Source organism: Leiobunum rupestre, chromosome 10 (assembly GCF_980474605.1).
Source record: "Leiobunum rupestre chromosome 10, qqLeiRupe1.1.hap1, whole genome shotgun sequence".
NCBI classification, from domain to species: Eukaryota; Metazoa; Arthropoda; class Arachnida; order Opiliones; family Sclerosomatidae; genus Leiobunum; species Leiobunum rupestre.
In genome coordinates, this window is record NC_143393.1 from 46,545,595 (window position 1) to 46,565,132 (window position 19,538).

The window sequence follows — 19,538 nt, forward strand, 5'->3', positions numbered from 1 at the left end:
GCATTTTTTTCGCGTTTTAAGACATGGTTTTAATGAGATTTCTGAAATATCGTTTGGACTGTAAATTGTTTAGTACCAGAATGTAATTTGAGTTGAAAAATCCAAGTCTACTATATAAACTTGAAAGAAGTAAGTTGGGGTATCTTAAGGCAAAGAAAGTTTGAATTTCGCGGGTTTTCTCCATATTTTGCTTTTGGTCGTTAATGCTTTTGTGCTTTGCACGGCAGTGCAATATAATAGAAAAAAATTATTAGTTTTTCGAAACAATATTTCATTTATAAATTAAGTAGATTATAATTCAGAAAACGTTAATTTTAGTAAGGTGGGATTGCTTTATTAACGTTATTTTGAACAAATTTAAAAAAGTCGATAAATTATACGCCATTTATTGTTTGGAGTTTAATCTGTTATTTTATAATCCCAAAAATAATCTTCGTTGGTTTCTGTACACTATTATTCAAGTCTACCACCGAAAAAATGTCGAGAATTAGACAGCGTCTACGTATAGTAAGAGTTTCTTTGTATGTAGTTTAATCTATTATTTTATAGTCTGAAAAAAGAATCTTCGTTGTTTTCGCTGCACTATATTTCAAGTCTAGCATCGAGTTCATCATCATAAACGTAGATGTATTTCCCAGGGCCCCGGTAGATCTTCCTTGGGGCAACAGCCGAGATATTCCCCCGCTTTCAACATCAAAAAAAATACCAGCTCCAACAAGGTATTTTTAAGAGGGGCCGAAGACGGGGAGTTGGTGGATAGTGACCCAATGGTTATTATAAAGCAGAGTGCAGCCTACAATCCCCGGGAGACGGTTGGCGAGTTCGCGGTAGAATCTACTAAGGCTTCCCTTCATAAAGAAACGGAAGGTGAAAAACCAACCCCCCCCATAAAAATACATTTGAGTTTTTAACTCTGCCTCCTACCTTTTCCCTCCCTCCGAAATTTTAGGGGCTTCTTTTGAACTCCCAAAAAATAAACGTAACAGTCAGAAATATACCTTCGTTGCCCTACCATCGCGTAGGAATTTTTGTCAAACGTTTTTCTCGCGCGTGATATCATTTACGTGGGCCTTGGCTCGTAAAAAACAAGCGATCTCAACTAAAAGATAAACCGTCACGTGACGACGTAATCGCGTGGTGATAGTTTCGTCGGGAATTTAGACACGGAAAAGGCCGCTTTTAGCCCAGTTTTCAAAATCGTACCGAGTAAGGCAGACGCGAAAATGTTAGACGTTGTTTATCAGTCGATTTCGCGGACCTTTCGGATCGTAATCGTCGCCGCGAGCCTGTGAAAGCTAACGCTTAGTGAGACATAATTTTAGCGGGGAATGCCGCAGACATGTCCGGGAAAATAACAGTTGAATCGTGGACGCTCGTTGAATCGGAGGAGGAGGTCACGCCGCCTAGTGTCATTGACCAGAAGCAGTTTAAAGATAAGGACTCGGAAGAAGGGGATAATGTAGCAGCCAGCGTTGACCATCTGTCGCGGCAACAGGCGGCCTTCGGCACTTTCACCAGAGCGTTCGCCAAGCAAAATGGGCTCTTCGAACAAGGTTAGCCACTTTTTACCCCCGTATTTTTACTACTCGCCGCGAATATTTTTAGACTGCCGCGTTTACAAGTATAAATATCTCTTGTTATTCTGACCATAAGTAACATAATAACAATAAGTATGACAATTAACGAGATTTACAACCGAACTGATTTTCATAGTTATTGCGTAACCAAGATGTTTTCTCAGCGCAGAGCCCTCTAGTGTCTAAAATATGCGAGATATCCTTTAAGCCGAAATATCTAGTTTCCGATAGAAAGGCGGAATATTAGGCAAAAATGATAAAAATTAAAACAGGTTTTCTCGGCTTCACGAGCTCATGTTTTTTTTATCAAACGTGATTCGCACGCGGGCTTCAAAACAAAGCCAAAGCCCCTCGCGACTCCAGAACGTGCTCTCCGATATTAGGCTTAAATTTTTATCAAAAAGTAGTCATCCAAAACGGTAAGTCGCGAGTCCAAGTCACACCTTGAAGAGAGAATCAGTGCCGAAAAAAGGTTCGGTTAGAAAATTAGCATTAAAGCAATAGCAAGTGTCATACTTATTGTTATTATGTTACTTATGTTCTGACTTCATTCTCATTTACATCGTGGTATGGGCGAATAGTGGTTTCTATAAAATAAAATGGGAAAAAAAGTTAAAAAAAATTACATGTGACTTTTGCGTCACAAGACACAGCTTTATTAGTATATTCTCACGCGCGCTAGAAAAACCTACATTCCTCTGGCGACTGTAGCGCGCGCTCGTAGACTTGTAAAAGTTGGAGACTGTGACGTCAGACCATCATTAAAACAAGAGGGCCACGTTACTATATACAAAGAACTATGATAAGTGTTTTTAGAATTTACGTCAATCACAGTTAACATATTTACGTTAAGTTACTTTTGATTAATAAAATCGTTATTTCGATTGCAAATACATAGACGAAACATTATACTTCAGCTACTGAGGACAAGCTAGTTTTGTTGGCAGAATCGGGTTAGGTTGATGGTGATAAGTACGAATGAAATTTGGTCTCAGATTTCAAAATAAGTACGAAGATTGTGTTTATGATATTAAATTTAATGCTCTGAGAAATTTATCATTATTTCGACGAAATTTTTACTTTTTTAAATTTTATACGAAACGAAAATAATCTGCTGTAGTGGTTTAATCGCCATAGTTAGTCAAATGTATACACTCGAAGACACTGTTACCTTCGAGCACTACCAAAGGCGGGGATTTGTCTCCCCCGCCCGTAATATAGTCCTCTAAATGAAGTGATCAGTGTTAAATATTATTAGATAAGTGTTAGGTGAAATTTATTGTCTGTCACTAATACCATAAGTAACATAATTACTCATAAGTGTGCCAGAAAGAACTTTTTCTCGATGAGACCTTTTTGTTTCATGGATATGACGTAATTGACGTCATTTTCCAGTCGATGACGGTTTTAACGTCATCAACACTAGTTCTTGCGGGGAGGGAAGGAAGTTAAAACTAGTTTTACGCGACGCTAGTCCGTATTTTGTTTGGTGGCTGTGAAACAAGGTCTCATTTAAATTTTTAATACAGATATGTTAAACAGAGGCACACTTATGAGTAATTATGTTACATATGCTAATACGAAGGTAGAGTTTGAAAGGGTTTGTAATTTTTTTTAATTAATGTAACAGAGTGACGTTAGTACCTGAGCCACCGTCATTCGTAATACCACAAGTATATAATATTGTTCAATAAGTTTGTCACTTTTGAGGATTATTTTACGGAGAGCTAGTAACGGAGTGACGTCATCACAAGAAGAAAATCTCCCCCTAGCGAGGCGCTGTCAAAGGCTACGTGTGACGCGTTAGCAAGCGGACGCATAACGGCGACGAAGCCCGTAATGCAGTCTGTCTTTTGAAGAGCTCTCAGGAAATTTTTTGCATGTGAAGAATATGAAGTGTCACACTTCTGTAATAATATTATACACTTATGATATTTATGAATACTACTCAATTCTGTTAAAACCGAAAAGAGTTAATACACTTCAATACTACACGATTATAAATATTGACGAGTAATACTAATTTCTGTTTAAGTAATACCAGAAGTAAATGAACGGAGTTATCGAAATAGCGCTCTGAATCGGATGGCGTTTTCCTTATGAAAATCGAATCAAATAAAAGCTAATTTCCATCCCCGTCTTTTGACGTGATTAATTGCACTTGGGAATTGTGGGTATAGCTATTTATATGTATAAAAAATGGTTTCATAAAAACAAAAACGTGTCGCACTTAAATATCGATATTATACACTTATGGTATACACTTATGGTAATATATATATTGTTGTAAGTCGGAAAATTTTCTGGAAATTTTCCGCATTTCATAATTCCGGAAAATTAAGAACACTATTAAAATATCATGGCAACCCTGTCTTAAGAACTAACGATTGGACGGAAAACGGCTCATTTTTCTATGCACATTAACAGGATGATTTTTCCGCGCGAGCTAGATTGCAAAGTCCATAAATTGTCAGATATAATGTTTTATCTGCGGTTGCTCTTATTTGAAAATTACGCCATAAAAAACGGAAGAGGACTTAGGCCATCTATTGATCAGATAATGAAGTTACTTGGATGTTTATTATATGTTAAAGGCTGACCATTTTAGGGGGGGGGGGGGCACTGAAAACTTGTTGAGGTTAACGGTAATAGTTGGTGTAGGGAGCTGTTGGCTCGCGTGGCATGAAGGGCTTGCCACCTCCGAGGAGCAGGTCACTTCCTTGATTAACGACGCACCCCTCAAAAGATTAAATCCGATTTAATCGTGATTATTTTGATTAAATTCAATTTAATCACAATTAAGTTGATTAAATCACGTTTAATCATGATTAGAATGTTTAAATCTGATTTAATCATGATTAATTGATTAAATCTTAAAATGATTAAATCTGTTAAAAATAATTAAATCCTGATTAAAAAAATTATATCGTGATTAGTATGATTAAATCGTACTTTAGTTTTGATTTTAATGATAAATTCTGTATTCGATGGATTATATTGATTAAATCGTGATTAAAATGATTAAAACTAATTAAATTGATTAAATCTAATTAAAAAGATTAGGTCATGATTAGAATGATTAAACCTCGTTTAAATGAATAAATACTGATTAAAAAGATAAGATCATGATTAGAATGATTAAATCTCGTTTAAATCGTGATTAGATTGATTAAATCGTGATTACCCTGATTTAATCATTTTACTATGATTAAGACGCACCCAAAATGGAAGTGACCTGCCCCTCGGCCACCTCCCTCCTACGCGTCGTAACCCGGCCACCTGAATTAATGGCTTTAAAAGTCGCTTGATGACTTAGGCCTAAGGTGGTGCCCTGGGTATTAGCTGATTATTACTAGGTTCAATAAAAATAAATAAGTGATTTTACACGGAGCTAGATCAGTTTCGTGAAGAATGTGGCAAATTGTTCAAGATCTTCAGCGTGAAAACTAATCGCGGTTTCTTAAATTAATTTTCCGGACAGTCTGTTAACTCTGTTTCCAGAGTGAGTGTCCTCCATTTTGTTTTCGTGTCGCGGTTTCTTAGCGACGACAGCCAGACAATCAATTTGTAAAAACCGCGTGACGTCTAACATTCGACGTAGTTTCTCGAGTCGCTTTCGCAGCACGGTGCCCATGGATCCTTACATTCCGAGTATATTCAAATACAGATTCCTGATCGAAATACTGTTTTAATTTTAATCTCTCGGCTAAAATCGTTAAATTTGATAGCTTTCGGCAATCATTTGTCCAAATCAAATGGGGTGATTGAGGTACTCAAGATTTCAATATTAGTCGTAATAAACCCGATCTGAGCAGTTACTGGCTCAAGTAATCAATGGTTAAAACGTTTGAGGAATCGATTATTTGAATTCGGAAAATCACTGATTTTTAATTAATCTTTTTCTTGCCTGGTGTAAAATATAGATTGATATTATCAGAAGTCAATGAACCAAAGCTATACTCCCCATGTTGGAGGCGTTTTCCTTATGATGTAACATTTTGACCTCGAATTTGAAATTTTGTGCGCTCCTAGGCCAGAAAATTTTCCGACTTACAACACTATATTTATTACCATAAGTGTATAATATCGCTATTTAGGTGCGACACGTTTTTGTTTTTATGAAACCATTTTTTATACATATAAATAGCTATACCCACAATTCCCAAGTGCAATTAATCGCGTCAAAAGACGGGGATGGAAATTAGCTTTTATTTGACTCGATTTTCATACGGAAAACGCCCTCCGATTCCGAGCGCTATTTCGATAACTTCGGTTCATTTACTTCTGGTATTATTAATTAACACTTAAACAGAAATTAGTATTACTCGTCAATATTTATAATCATGTAGTATTGAAGTGTATTAAGTATTTTCGGTTTTAACAGAAATGAGTAGTATTCATAAATATCATAAGTGTATAATATTTTTCCATAAGTGTGACACTTCCTATTCTTCACATGCAAAAGTTTTACTGAGAGCTCTTCAAAAGACAGACTGCATTACAGACTTCGTCACCGTTTTGCGTCCGGTTGCTAACGCGTCACACGTAGCCTTTGACAGCGCCTCGCTAGGGGGAGATTTTCTTCTTGTGATGACGTCACTCCGTTACTAGCTCTCCGTAAAATAATCCTCAAAAGTGACAAACTTATGGATTTTATATAACATTTTGCGTTTCGCTACCTTATTTCCCAAACCAGGTAACTCGAAAAAATTCGTTTGGTCTAAAATTTAGTTAAAATTGACGTGTTCACTTTTCGTTACTTAATCGGATCAATTTAATAAATAAATATATTTTTAGTTTCCCCAAACGTAGTTGGTCCTTTATACCTCTTTGACGTTGTTCAACTTTATTTCCAAAACCAGTTAACTTGAAAAATTCATTTTCAATAAAATTAATCTTGGTTTTGTTAAATTTCCAAATTTGCAATCATTTTTTACATAAAAATTGATATTTAAAATTAATTTAATACATCGGGGGGATTGTGTGTACTTGGATGTCCTTGACATCTTGTTTATGCTATTGGGGGTGAGGTTTGGTGGTTTGCAATTTCTTTTTATCATATGAGCGTATGACGGATTCTCATTGGGACAGTTTTGGCCATTTTTACGGTTTCTAAATTTCGTTTCCACAATTGCGATACGATTCTTCCGCCTGTAGATAGATGGCGCTTTCGACGCGAAGGCAATAGGTTGGGAACCCCCAAGGTCCGTGGAAATGTTTTGGGAACCGCTCACTTCGCGCCTGCGTCACGTGGTGCCGAACGAGCCCCGTTCACACTTATCCTCGGAAACGTTTTGCCTCGTTTCGATCTCGCTGCGGTTCTTGGCGTTTGAAATCTTTTGGTTTACAAGTTTGATTTCCAGTGAGTTTTGAAGAAAATTGGACACGCGTAGTATAGAAATATAATTAGAAGTTCGTCTGCTCATGCATTTGAGTGACGTTTCAAAACATTCTAATCAGCTAATCAGCTAGGCTAATACCCAAGGCACCACCTTAGGCCTAAGTCATCATGCGACTTTTGAAGCCCTTAATTCAGGTGGCCGGGTTACAATGCGTAGGAGGGTGGTGGCAAGCCCTGCATGCCACGAGATCGAGCCAACAGCTCCCTACTTAATTTAAAAATGAATGCACCCAGAAGAAATTTGTAGCATTTTTTAAACAAATAGACAAAAAGTTGCGATACATTTTCTTATAATTTCCTGTTTTCTCAAAATTGTTCCTATAAATTCCTATTTTTTTCGAAATTTTCTAGTTTTTCTATAGCTCTATACAGAAATTACTACAATTTTAAAAATAATGTATTAGAAAACAGCCTTAACGTTTGGGAAAAAATTTGCCTTCTAAATAGAGGTCCGGTGTTCCCGAAACCCTCAACGGTTGGGCTCCCAGAGCTCCTATCAATTCGTATAATTTCAATACACTCCTATAATTTCCTATTTTTTCAAAATTGTTCGTATAAATTCCAATTTTTTGGCTAAAAATGTTCGTATAAATTCCTATATTTTCTATGAAATTTCCTATAATTCCTATAATATTTAAAAAAAATCGTTGGGAGTACTGTTCTTCTAAAAAGGCAAACAAATTTTATTAGACGCAAAAAAATCCAAGATTGACAATTTTGGTAAAAAAAAGGCTCATGGTTGGCAAAAACAGACTCAATGACGTCACGAATCGCTGCCAAAATGGTCGACGAAGCGGTTCAGCCGAAGCGATCTGAAACGCTGGGACGCGCAACGGTCACTGTTCACACGACGGGCAGTGTTGCCAAATCGTGAGATAAATCCCATATCGTGGGATTTTTAATGGATATTTTTGGGAAATGGGATAAAGGGATTTTTTAACAAATTTAAAGGCCGACTACATAAATCTTCGGTTTACTCTGTCTTTCACTGGAAGTAGGCTGACTGCATGGCACACTTGTATTGCAGTAAGCCTACTTCCAGTGAAAGACAGAGTAAACCGAAGATTCATGTAGTCGGCCTTTAAGGGTTTCATGGGATTTTCCATTTTTTGAGGAATTTTCGAGGGTCAATTAACCAACTTCAAACCCCAACCTCGCCATTTTGAACTGCATTGACGCATTCACATACAGGGAAATATTCAAAAAGGGGCGAAATCCATTCGAGGTACCTTCCTATTTCATAATGTTTGAGGTAGATGGCGACACTATAAAGTTTATGAAAAATAAACTTTTTAAAATGTTATTAATTAATTACTAAATTATAGTACTTTATTACATATATAATTTTTGTAATTTAAATTAACAATTAATTTTAACCGTAGTTAAAATAGATGGAACCTAGGAGCAACAAACACAAGGAGAACGCAGCTAGCCTTTAAACACGCTAACGAAGGGTTGTGTACGAATTTCATTGGACGAGCGTCACGAGCCTTTACGCTGAACGTTTTACGGGCGGGGGGAAGACAATTTCCGAATTTTCCCCTTCCGACGGCAGCAGGCGCTAAAGCGTCTAGCCAATGAAAAACGTACGCGAGAAAATCCGCGACTTTTGACGGTTGCGTTCTCCTTGTGTGGGGTGTTGTGTTTGTTGCTCCTAGATGGCACTATAATACGATTTTCAACTATCCAATCAGAGAAGATAATTTTGTATTTTAAATCTCGACAAAACCGTTCTCCACTAAAATTGAAAACTTTCAACCAATCGTTGAAAATAAAAATTATGACGTCATGTTGCTATCAGAGCGCCATCTACTAACAAATAACGCCATCACCCCGTTACCTCGGATGAATTTTACCCCTTTAAAGTCGTCTTTGCCCGTTATAAATTGTAAATCGATCTATAGCTTTAAAATATTCAATAAAAAAATTAAATTTTAAGTAAAATCTATATAACAAGTTGGCTAGCCAAAATATACCTCTCCTCGGAAGAATTGTCCCTAGTGGTATTAATTTCTCGAGATAACCCTTAAAGATATATCTCCGCAATTTAGAGTTATTTGTTAAAAATATTAACCCATTTCTATCCCGCCCGGTATAAAATTTTAATTATAATTAAAATAATTGAGACGAAACGACCAATTTTAATTTATTCAGAATATCATAAGTTAAGTAGTTACAACAGTAAGTTAGACGTACTATAACAATGCACAATTGAATTAAACCCTTTTACAGAACAAGTTTATCAGTTAAATATAATACGAAGCAAATTTTAATGAAATATCTACAGAGGCTTTTTGGAATTACTCGCTTACGAAATACTTGCCGCATCTTTAACGCTCATTTCATTTCAACACTCGCCCTTGATGAAGATACCGTAGATATCTGGTAGTGGACGACTCGTTCACTTCCTGTTGACGTTGTGACGCATACCACATGAAAAAGACCAATGCCGTCCAATTTCCAATATCATATAATGACTCGCACACCCAAGAAATCATTGACTGCGTTAGAAATCGTAGATATCCAAATATCCACACCAAATGTATTTACAAGAAGCAAAAACCTTACCATCAACAAAGCACAGAGAGCCACTTGACGAACCGCCAGCTCTTAAAGCAATTAACGTTAAATTATCTCCTTTGAATTAACAGAACTATATATAGGTCGTTAAAAAAGTGGACCACCCACAGGGTCTACCCTTTAACCCTCTAATCTCGGCTGACTGCGCTAAAACAAGATTTAACCTTTAAAAAATACCAGATTAGGCCTTCATAAATTCATTAATAAAAAAAGACTTTATTACCTATTATGCTTACGATGCCTGTCTTAATTTCAGTGAATCTAAGGAGCTATCGGTGGTTCTGTGGTAGAGCGCTCGACTGCCAAGCCGAATGGTCTGGGTTCGAAACCTGGGTGGCGCATTTATTTTTAATCAATAGAGAAACGCTAAAGTAGAATTTCTTCGATGCAATAATTTCAATTTCAATTCTATTTCAATTAAACCAAAATTTCGTACTCTATTAAATACGCTTCCGATAAAGCTGAAGGTCTAATTTTCAATAAGGCGTAACAAGTGTCGGTGGTTCTGTGGTAGAACGTCCGCCTGTCAATCAGGAGGTCTCGGGTTCAAATCCCGCCCGATGCGATCGCAAATTGATACTAAGACGAATACCGTGTACAACTGGTGGAAACCCTGCCATTGAACGTTGAGAGGTAGCATTACACTCAGCACTCGGTCCGTCCCAAAGTCATTAAGAAGAAGTTGGAGAGAAAACGCCCATATAAACACAACAGACTCAACATGCACATCCATCAGAACACAAACACAACAAATTCAACACTCACAACCTACGCATAAACATTACAAAAACGTAATACACCAAACCGTCACGACGGTGAGCGAAAAAACACCATCCAAACCAAACCGCAAATGCATCCGTTAACGCTCACCGTCACACGGTGGTTTTGCCAACCCTTTGAGAAACTGCGTACGCAGTTATTACACTTTGCACCGAAAATGCGAACGCGTTCGCAGTCCTGACAGACAGACACACCCACAGACCCACCCACAGACCCACCCACAGACCCACAGACAGACACGGTCGTTGTATAACCCCTCCTAGGGGACTTTGTCCCCTCGGAGAGGTAAAAAGAGGAGTCTTCATGGCTATTGGGCTGCTTTTAGATTTAAAGTGTGGGATTTTCGAGTCTCGAACATTGGCAACACTGACGACGGGATACACACGTTGCGGGGGCACTCGCAACGTCGCGGAGGGTATGTGCGAACGCGGCTCATAACGCTGGCTCAGTGCTTCCACTTCCAAAAGATCATTTTACCCAGTCATAAGCTGAAAATTACCCACTTGTACCCATTCCAAATTTCAAAAATACCCTTAAAATTGAACAATAAAATACCCACTGTTACCCATTTTAAATTTGAAAATACCCCGAAAATTCCCATAAAAAACCACGATTTTAAAAATGTAGTTTAATTATCACAGTTTTTTCTTTAATTTTTACAAAGAAAAAGACACTAATATTAATGGTATGTATGCAATTCGCTTACTAAGGGACGAAAACAAAATTTCGTCTGCTCCAATCGGCAAAGCTGACAACAGAGAAAGAATCATAAGCAAAACCAGTTTTCTACTTACGGCCAACTTAGTTACACTTTGTCAAAGAGGGAAATTATATTTCATGGTAGATTATTTAAAAAAATTTTAGATTCCCATGAAATGTTCAAAATACCCTCATTTTACCCATTACCCTCAATCTAAAAAAAAAAAACCCTCTCGAGGTCAAAATTACGCGAAAAAGGGTAAAATACCCTCAAAGTGGAAGCATTGCGCTGGCTGTATTTCGACGCGTCGGATCGTGCCTGGCCGTGCACGAGCGCCGGCCATCGCAGCTCGCTTCTCGAACGATCATGGCTACTTTTTGAAACCCAAATGAAACGAGGCTTATGCTGTTTAATTCGTGATTCGAGCAGAATATTTCCCAAATCGTGCCGCGTACGTTGCCAAGCGTGGGTTTTCATTCTCATTGTATTCGTTGTTTGTAATGCTTTCAGTTAATCGAAAAAATAAATTTGATTTATTATTTTTTATTTTATTGATTTTTTTTAAAGTGTTATATCCCGTTTTCTTGACAGCTTCGGGAATGTAATTTAAGTTAAATTTATATTCATTAAATTTAATTACTTATTTTAATTCAGTTTACCATAGAACCTACTTTCGTAAATTTTCGTTTTTTAAATCAAATAATATTCAAATAATAAAAATACCAAACTCCCTATATTTCCTATGAATTGCTATAAATTGCTATATTTTTAATGAATTCCTATAAATTGCTATATTTTTAATGAATTCCTATAAATTGCTATATTTTTAATGAATTGCTATAAATTGCTATATTTTTAATGAATTGCTATAAATTGCTATATTTTTAATGAATGCCTATAAATTGCTATATTTTTAATGAATTGCTATAAATTGCTATTTTTTAATGAATTGCTATAAATTGCTATATTTTTAATGAATTGCTATAAATTGCTATATTTTTAATGAATTGCTATAAATTGCTATATTTTTAATGAATTGCTATAAATTGCTATATTTTTAATGAATTGCTATAAATTGCTATTTTTTTAATGAATTGCTATAAATTGCTATATTTTTAATGAATTGCTATAAATTGCTATATTTTTAATGAATGCCTATAAATTGCTATATTTTTAATGAATTGCTATAAATTGCTATATTTTTAATGAATTGCTATAAATTGCTATTTTTTAATGAATTGCTATTTTTTAATGAATTGCTATAAATTCCAATTTTTTAATGAATTCCTATAAATTCTTACATTGTTAATGAAAGAACTTTTTGGTACGTGTCATAGAACATCCAGTTCTAACACTGCCACTTTCAAACCAATCTTGGAATGTACAAGCTTTGTAAATCCGATAAGTGTACAAAAAATTTTCAATATTCTCGGTGATTCGAGTCCAAGTATACCGATATGCAATAATTACCATATTATTTTTCCTATATTTTCCTATAATGGTCACCCTGTTGTAAAGTTGTAATAGTGTAGATGCACGAATCTATTTAAGCCATAAATATTCAACTGGAATACTGTAGGTCACCTCCGGCGACGCGTGGGGCGGAGCTAATTTATTGGGACGTATTCCCTATAATGGCGCGTTGTAATTCCATTTCGCAGTATTTATCATTAAATATTTAATTAGATTCACGTATTTATTTAATATTATTATTATAATAGTTATTATTATAATAAAATTATAATAGAACATTTATTATTTCATAATAATAATAATATGGCAAACATTGACTCAGGTTTCCAAAGTAGCACCGAGGCTTAGTTTGTATGTTTCGTTGAATTCCTTTAATTTTTCTTGATTACCTACGGTTTCTACACCTGATTACTGAAGTGATTACCGCCTCGGTTCAAACGTCCGAAATAAATCAAGTATTCTTTTAAGTCTCAAGTGGGGAATCAGTAAAAAAGGGGGCTGGATAATTTTAACCCCACCCGAAATGGAATCCTGGATACGCCTTCGATTCGGTATCTTCCCATTAGACGGAATTGCCATTAGACGGAATTGCCATTAGACGGAATTGCCATTAGACGGAATTGCCATTAGACGGAATTGCCATTAGACGGAATTGCCATTAGACGGAATTGCCATTAGACGGAATTGCCATTAGACGGAATTGCCATTAGACGGAATTGCCATTAGACGGAATTGCCATTAGACGGAATTGCCATTAGACGGAATTGCCATTAGACGGAATTGCCATTAGACGGAATTGCCATTAGACGGAATTGCCATTAGACGGAATTGCCATTAGACGGAATTGCCATTAGACGGAATTGCCATTAGACGGAATTGCCATTAGACGGAATTGCCATTAGACGGAATTGCCATTAGACGGAATTGCCATTAGACGGAATTGCCATTAGACGGAATTGCCATTAGACGGAATTGCCATTAGACGGAATTGCCATTAGACGGAATTGCCATTAGACGGAATTGCCATTAGACGGAATTGCCATTAGACGGAATTGCCATTAGACGGAATTGCCATTAGACGGAATTGCCATTAGACGGAATTGCCATTAGACGGAATTGCCATTAGACGGAATTGCCATTAGACGGAATTGCCATTAGACGGAATTGCCATTAGACGGAATTGCCATTAGACGGAATTGCCATTAGACGGAATTGCCATTAGACGGAATTGCCATTAGACGGAATTGCCATTAGACGGAATTGCCATTAGACGGAATTGCCATTAGACGGAATTGCCATTAGACGGAATTGCCATTAGACGGAATTGCCATTAGACGGAATTGCCATTAGACGGAATTGCCATTAGACGGAATTGCCATTAGACGGAATTGCCATTAGACGGAATTGCCATTAGACGGAATTGCCATTAGACGGAATTGCCATTAGACGGAATTGCCATTAGACGGAATTGCCATTAGACGGAATTGCCATTAGACGGAATTGCCATTAGACGGAGTTGCCATTAGACGGAATTGCCATTAGACGGAATTGCCATTAGACGGAATTGCCATTAGACGGAATTGCCATTAGACGGAATTGCCATTAGACGGAATTGCCATTAGACGGAATTGCCATTAGACGGAATTGCCATTAGACGGAATTGCCATTAGACGGAATTGCCATTAGACGGAATTGCCATTAGACGGAATTGCCATTAGACGGAATTGCCATTAGACGGAATTGCCATTAGACGGAATTGCCATTAGACGGAATTGCCATTAGACGGAATTGCCATTAGACGGAATTGCCATTAGACGGAATTGCCATTAGACGGAATTGCCATTAGACGGAATTGCCATTAGACCGAATTCCGCCAATGTTTTTGATGAAATTAGCCGAAAGGCGGGTTTTGTATTTTTCTAATCGACCGACGCAATATTCACAATTGAGCAACCGCAAAAAAATAGCTTTTCTTTCTACTCCTTTAAGTTACGTTAGGTTAGGTTAGGTAACACTGCATGCTGTTCTGACAGATGCTGAAACGGATAAGACCGAATCCTAAATCCGCCAAAGTGCGGCTTTTTCGGTCGAATGGGATTCGGCGCAATGGAACAGATTCTTATGTTATGGTTTCGTTAATCTTCAATTTTATGATTTTCAGTAAAGATTTCCAGATTCTTGTTTTTGGCCGAAGCCTAGATTTCCAGGATTTTTTTTATTGATTACCAAAGACTTACCCGATTTCTAAATAATTCTTTTGGTTCTAAACTATTTTATGATTTAGAAAATAATTTAATTTTTAAAGATTTTCCGATTTTATTTCGTGGGTTTCTTAATATTTAAAATGTTTTTGCTAAATGGACACCAGATTTTCCAAGTTAATTTCTTTGAAACTACACCTCAAGATTAAGTCACGTTTTCTTAAAGGGAATGTAACACCTGCAAAGCAATCTTTATGGAAGACCCCTTAAATATTTCGAATTTCCCTGTACTGTGGCGCCAAACATTTTTAAAGCCAAGAGCGGCCAGAGCTGCAAACGTTGGTGTTCCACAGGGGCGTAGGAACGTTCTAGAAGTTGGAGGGGGCAAAGATAAACGAAAAGGGGTCTGGACAATGGTTTTTAATTTTTAATGGAGTGTAGCTTCTCCGAATGCATGTGTACTTGTTACTACTATGTAAATTGGCGGGAAAAGACTGAAATTTAAACACAGTTGAGGTTCTATAAACTGTATATGCTTTTAAAATGATAATTTGAGCCTTTTGAAGATTTCAACTGACCAAAGGTTGGAGGGGGCAATAATATTGGTTGCCCCTCCCAGCAAAATTCTAGGGAGGGGCATTGTCCCCCCTGCCCCTCCCGGTTCCTACGCCCCTGGTGTTCCACACCAAATACCTGAGGTTATATTCCCTTTAATCTATTTATAAATTCCGTTTTTAAAGGGAGAATTTTGCTACAAATTTATGGAGTTAACTGGTGTTAGTTACTAAAGCAGACAATTTTTTATTTACAATTTTTAAAGGTTACTTTAGGAGACTGCATTTCGTTTAAGATGGGCAACTAAGATGTGTGGCCGAATTTTAAACTTATAGTTGGAGATCGCTTTGCGTTAAGTTTAACTTAGGGGCGCAAGTGACCTGGTCCAAAACCATAAAATACGGGGTATATTAAAAATAAAGTCAAGGGAAATTTTTACTTAATTATATTATGACTGTACCCACAATAAGAGAGCCACCTACAATTACCTTCCAACTTACGGACTTCGCACCCAAGCTGTCCCAGGAACATTTAATTTATGCAATATTAATAGTTTTATGTCCATTGTGAGGTCTACGCTTACATATTAATTTAAAACAGTTTTGCCATTTTGTTGCTATGGTAAAAATTGGTTTTACTTCTAATTAATTCGATCCCAGCTTGTGGCAATTGGGGAAAACTTGTAAAACTCCTTCCGCGTGGAGTTTGCAAGTTTATCTCCCCGCTGGTTAAAGGGCTTTTCCATCGAGTTGTTCGGTTTACATAAAAACTTGTAGAGGGTAACGATGGTCAGGGAAAATTTGGCAATTTGGTCCGGGAAAACTTGGAAATGTCAGGGAATTTAATAGGGACTTGGCAGTGCTACTTCAGTTTTTTTTTTCAATAGTTTTTATCGTGGGGAGAAAAATATGACCACAATGGCGGCCATGGCCAAAGCTACTGAGTGCCAAGTCTCTATTCCGGAAATTTTGTACGAACCCTGAAATAGACCAAAATTTAAAAGCCACTGATTGTATTACTAAATGTTTTTATTATAGAATAAGTAAAATACAACAAAAAATATTTTAAAATTATATTCTAGGTTTATAAACTAGAACTTTTGACGAAATCAAACAAACAAACCCATTTTTGCAAGATTTTCCAAAATTAAAAATTATATTCTAGGTTTACAAAGAAACGTATAATTTTTAATTTTGGAAAATCTTGCAAAAATGGGTTTGTTTGATTTCGTCAAAAGTTCTCGTGCATTCTGCGAATTAGGGGAAAAAAAGTTAGGCAGATGTTTCGAGTTTACACTCGAATGGCCTTGCCAATAGAAACTTGACGGGCTGAAGGAGGATACGCTATGGAATTCTCCCACCCCTACCCCTTCTAAGCGAGTTTAACACCACTTTTTGGAAGACAAACCAACGTATCTACCATTTGTTTAAAACAGGGTTTGATTTAAAATATGACTTTTAACCAAATAAATAATTTTATTTCCTTACATTTAATGTATGTATTAAAATGGAGCAATGTTAATTCAGAACTTAATTAAATTAAATTTTTAAATTTATTGAAGATTTATTTAATTTTTAGTTAACATTAACGCTGTATTCAAATTATTATAAATTTATCATGAAAAACAGACTTTACAAAAAGAATTAAAATAAAAAAAATCTTGTAAATTGATTTTGTTTTAAATTGAAAAATCAGTTTTGCTTGGATTATGCTTTATCTGGAAATTTTCAAGACATTTTGTATATCTAAAACCAAGTAGGTTAACTTAAAGGGAATATGAAGTGTTTTAAAAAATTGAGTATAAAGTGTTTTGGAAATTGCGGGTAGTAGTGATTTAAATTCAAATTTCCATATGAAAGTCAGACAAATATGTCAGACAAACAACAGCGTTAAAAACGTGAACTTCAAAAATAATTACCTAGAAACTAAATGATTTAAATTACGTAACTTTGTTGAACCTTTGTCATTCTAAACCTCTTACAATTTTGTCAAAAGGTTTTCCAGTAGTTTCTGTCAAAATGCTCCTCCTGAAACTTACTTGATTTTGCTTTCGGGCAACCGTTCGATCAGCTGGTGCTTCGGCGGGGGGGATTCCGCTCCGACCCCTTCGCTCGTGCTGCGTGCCGCGTTAACCGAAACGAAAAAAATTAAAGGCAAAAAAAAACGGAGTTGTGGGGGGACCGGGAGGGGGTAGAATTTTCTGATAAGAAACCATTAGCCCTTTATTCCGTACGCCGAATGAAAACTCTAATAAAAATACCGAGATATCGAATTGTTTACGGGAGATGGGAGAGATAAGATTAATAACAAGCGCGTTACGTGCTATGACAATTAACGTTTCACCAGGAGTTCGGATAGATAGTATTTTAACTGCCGTTTCCAATGCAAACAAGCAACTTTATGTTGCGTTCGAATTACTTAGTTTTAAATCATACCATGAATGTATTGATGGGTTTGTTGATCTGAGGACGTCATTGTCGGTATTTCCCCCTAGCACAATTCTTTGTTGATGTGTAAAGAAATTACACTTTGACCTTTCCTAAAAATGTATTCAAATTTCCTAAAACTTGTATTTTTATATTTTGTTGATACTTCACTTTGAACATAGACGAATAATAATGTAAGTGTGTAATTTTGCTGACGCTTAAAGAAACTACACCAAGAATGTATTTATTTATATTTAGGAAGAATGATTATGTTGCGACAATCGCCGGGCACGTTGAACGCCTTTCCTCCGTCTCGCGCGGGAGGAAAGACAAAACGTCACCGGCGTTTGATTACCATCGCGTTAGGTGATGAAATTTTAAGCAGCCAATGAAATACCGGGACTATTCGTTTTATTTTAAGCGGAGGAGCGTACTGGGGGGACCAACGGGTGGATTGAGAGAAAGGCTAAAAACCGTCTCGACATAGACATTCTCCCTAGGTATAAATAAATACATTCTTGACTACACTTTGAACATAGACGAAGAAGCGTACTATTCAATGGGAATAATGGTGTAAGTGTAGCGTAATCATGGTGGATTAGTAGCAACGAAACGCGTATCTGAAAGGCAGGCGAGCAGGGAGGGTATTAAAGGGGTCATTTACCCCCCAAACAAAACAAGGGGATTATCTAGGACCCTCCCGTTCCTCGAGATGAGAAATAAAGGCCGAGAAAAGCGTGGAAGGTCAATGGGAATAATGATGTGGTTCGAGGAACCGTCCCGAGTTCGTTTCGCGAATCCCTTCTGACCAGGCTGAACTCGCGCGTCCTTCCTCCCGAAACATGTGGTTATTCGTTCCTCGAGCCAAGGTAGGTCCGACGCATTCTACTACTTTCCTCCGCAATTTCTGTATTAGTTGCTTGGCGAGCTTTTTTCGTATTCCAAGAATGGTTTGATTATGCCCTTATAAAACGTAAAAATTGAGATTTATAAATGTTAATTTTAAGTTTCCGATTTTGAAGTTCAAACCCCTCTTTGAGAAAAACGGGTTTTCGTTTAAAATCTTCACTTATGACCATAGTGAACTAAAATTGGAATATCACATAATCGATTTTGTTAAGGATATGGAATAACTATGAAAGGTTTTTACCGATATCGATATCTTACCGATTTATCTTAACGATAACGATTTTTTACGCCGAAACGATATCGATATCTTACCGTTACCCGAGGGGCAGGTCACTTCCATTTTGGGTGCATCTTAATCATAGTAAAATGATTAAATCAGGGTAATCACGATTTAAACGAGATTTAATCATTCTAATCATGATCTAATCTTTTTAATCAGGATTTAATCATTTCAAATATATTTAATCTATATAATCACGATTTAATATTTATAATCACGATTTAATATTTATAATCACGATTTAATATTTATAATCACGATTTAATATTTATAATCACGATTTAATATTTATAATCACGATTTAATCTTTATAATCACGATTTAATATTTATAATCACGATTTAATCTTTATAATCACGATTTAATCAATATAATCGGTCGAATCGAGATTTTATAATTAAAATCAAAACTAAAGTACGATAATTTAATATTAATTATGAATATTGATGGTTCTATCACAATTGTTTGAATCTCGTTCTAATTTCTAATCGCGATTTAAGCATAATAATCAGGATTTAATCGTTTCAATCAGGATTTAATCATTTTAATCATTTAATCATGATTAAACATGATTTAATCAACATAATCGTGATTAAATTGAATTTAACAAAATAATCACGATTAAATCTGATTTAATCTTTTGAGGGGTGCGTCGT

General features: G+C 36.3%; 1 protein-coding gene across 6 annotated transcripts in view; it reads left to right on the forward strand.

Annotated features, from left to right (window-relative positions):
- Positions 1–988: 988 nt before the first annotated feature.
- The window catches only part of Liprin-gamma (liprin protein kazrin), a 114,518-nt gene continuing 95,968 nt past the window's right edge, over positions 989–19,538 (forward strand). For 5 of the 6 annotated variants that reach the window (XM_090161559.1, XM_090161560.1, XM_090161562.1 and 2 more), the window contains exon 1: positions 18,499–18,562. In XM_090161559.1, coding sequence (XP_090017685.1) covers positions 18,536–18,562 — 27 coding nt within the window. In that variant the 5' untranslated portion in view covers positions 18,499–18,535. Of the gene's footprint in view, positions 1,554–18,498; positions 18,563–19,538 lie in introns of those variants that run through there. The other variant, XM_090161561.1, reaches the window with a different exon arrangement.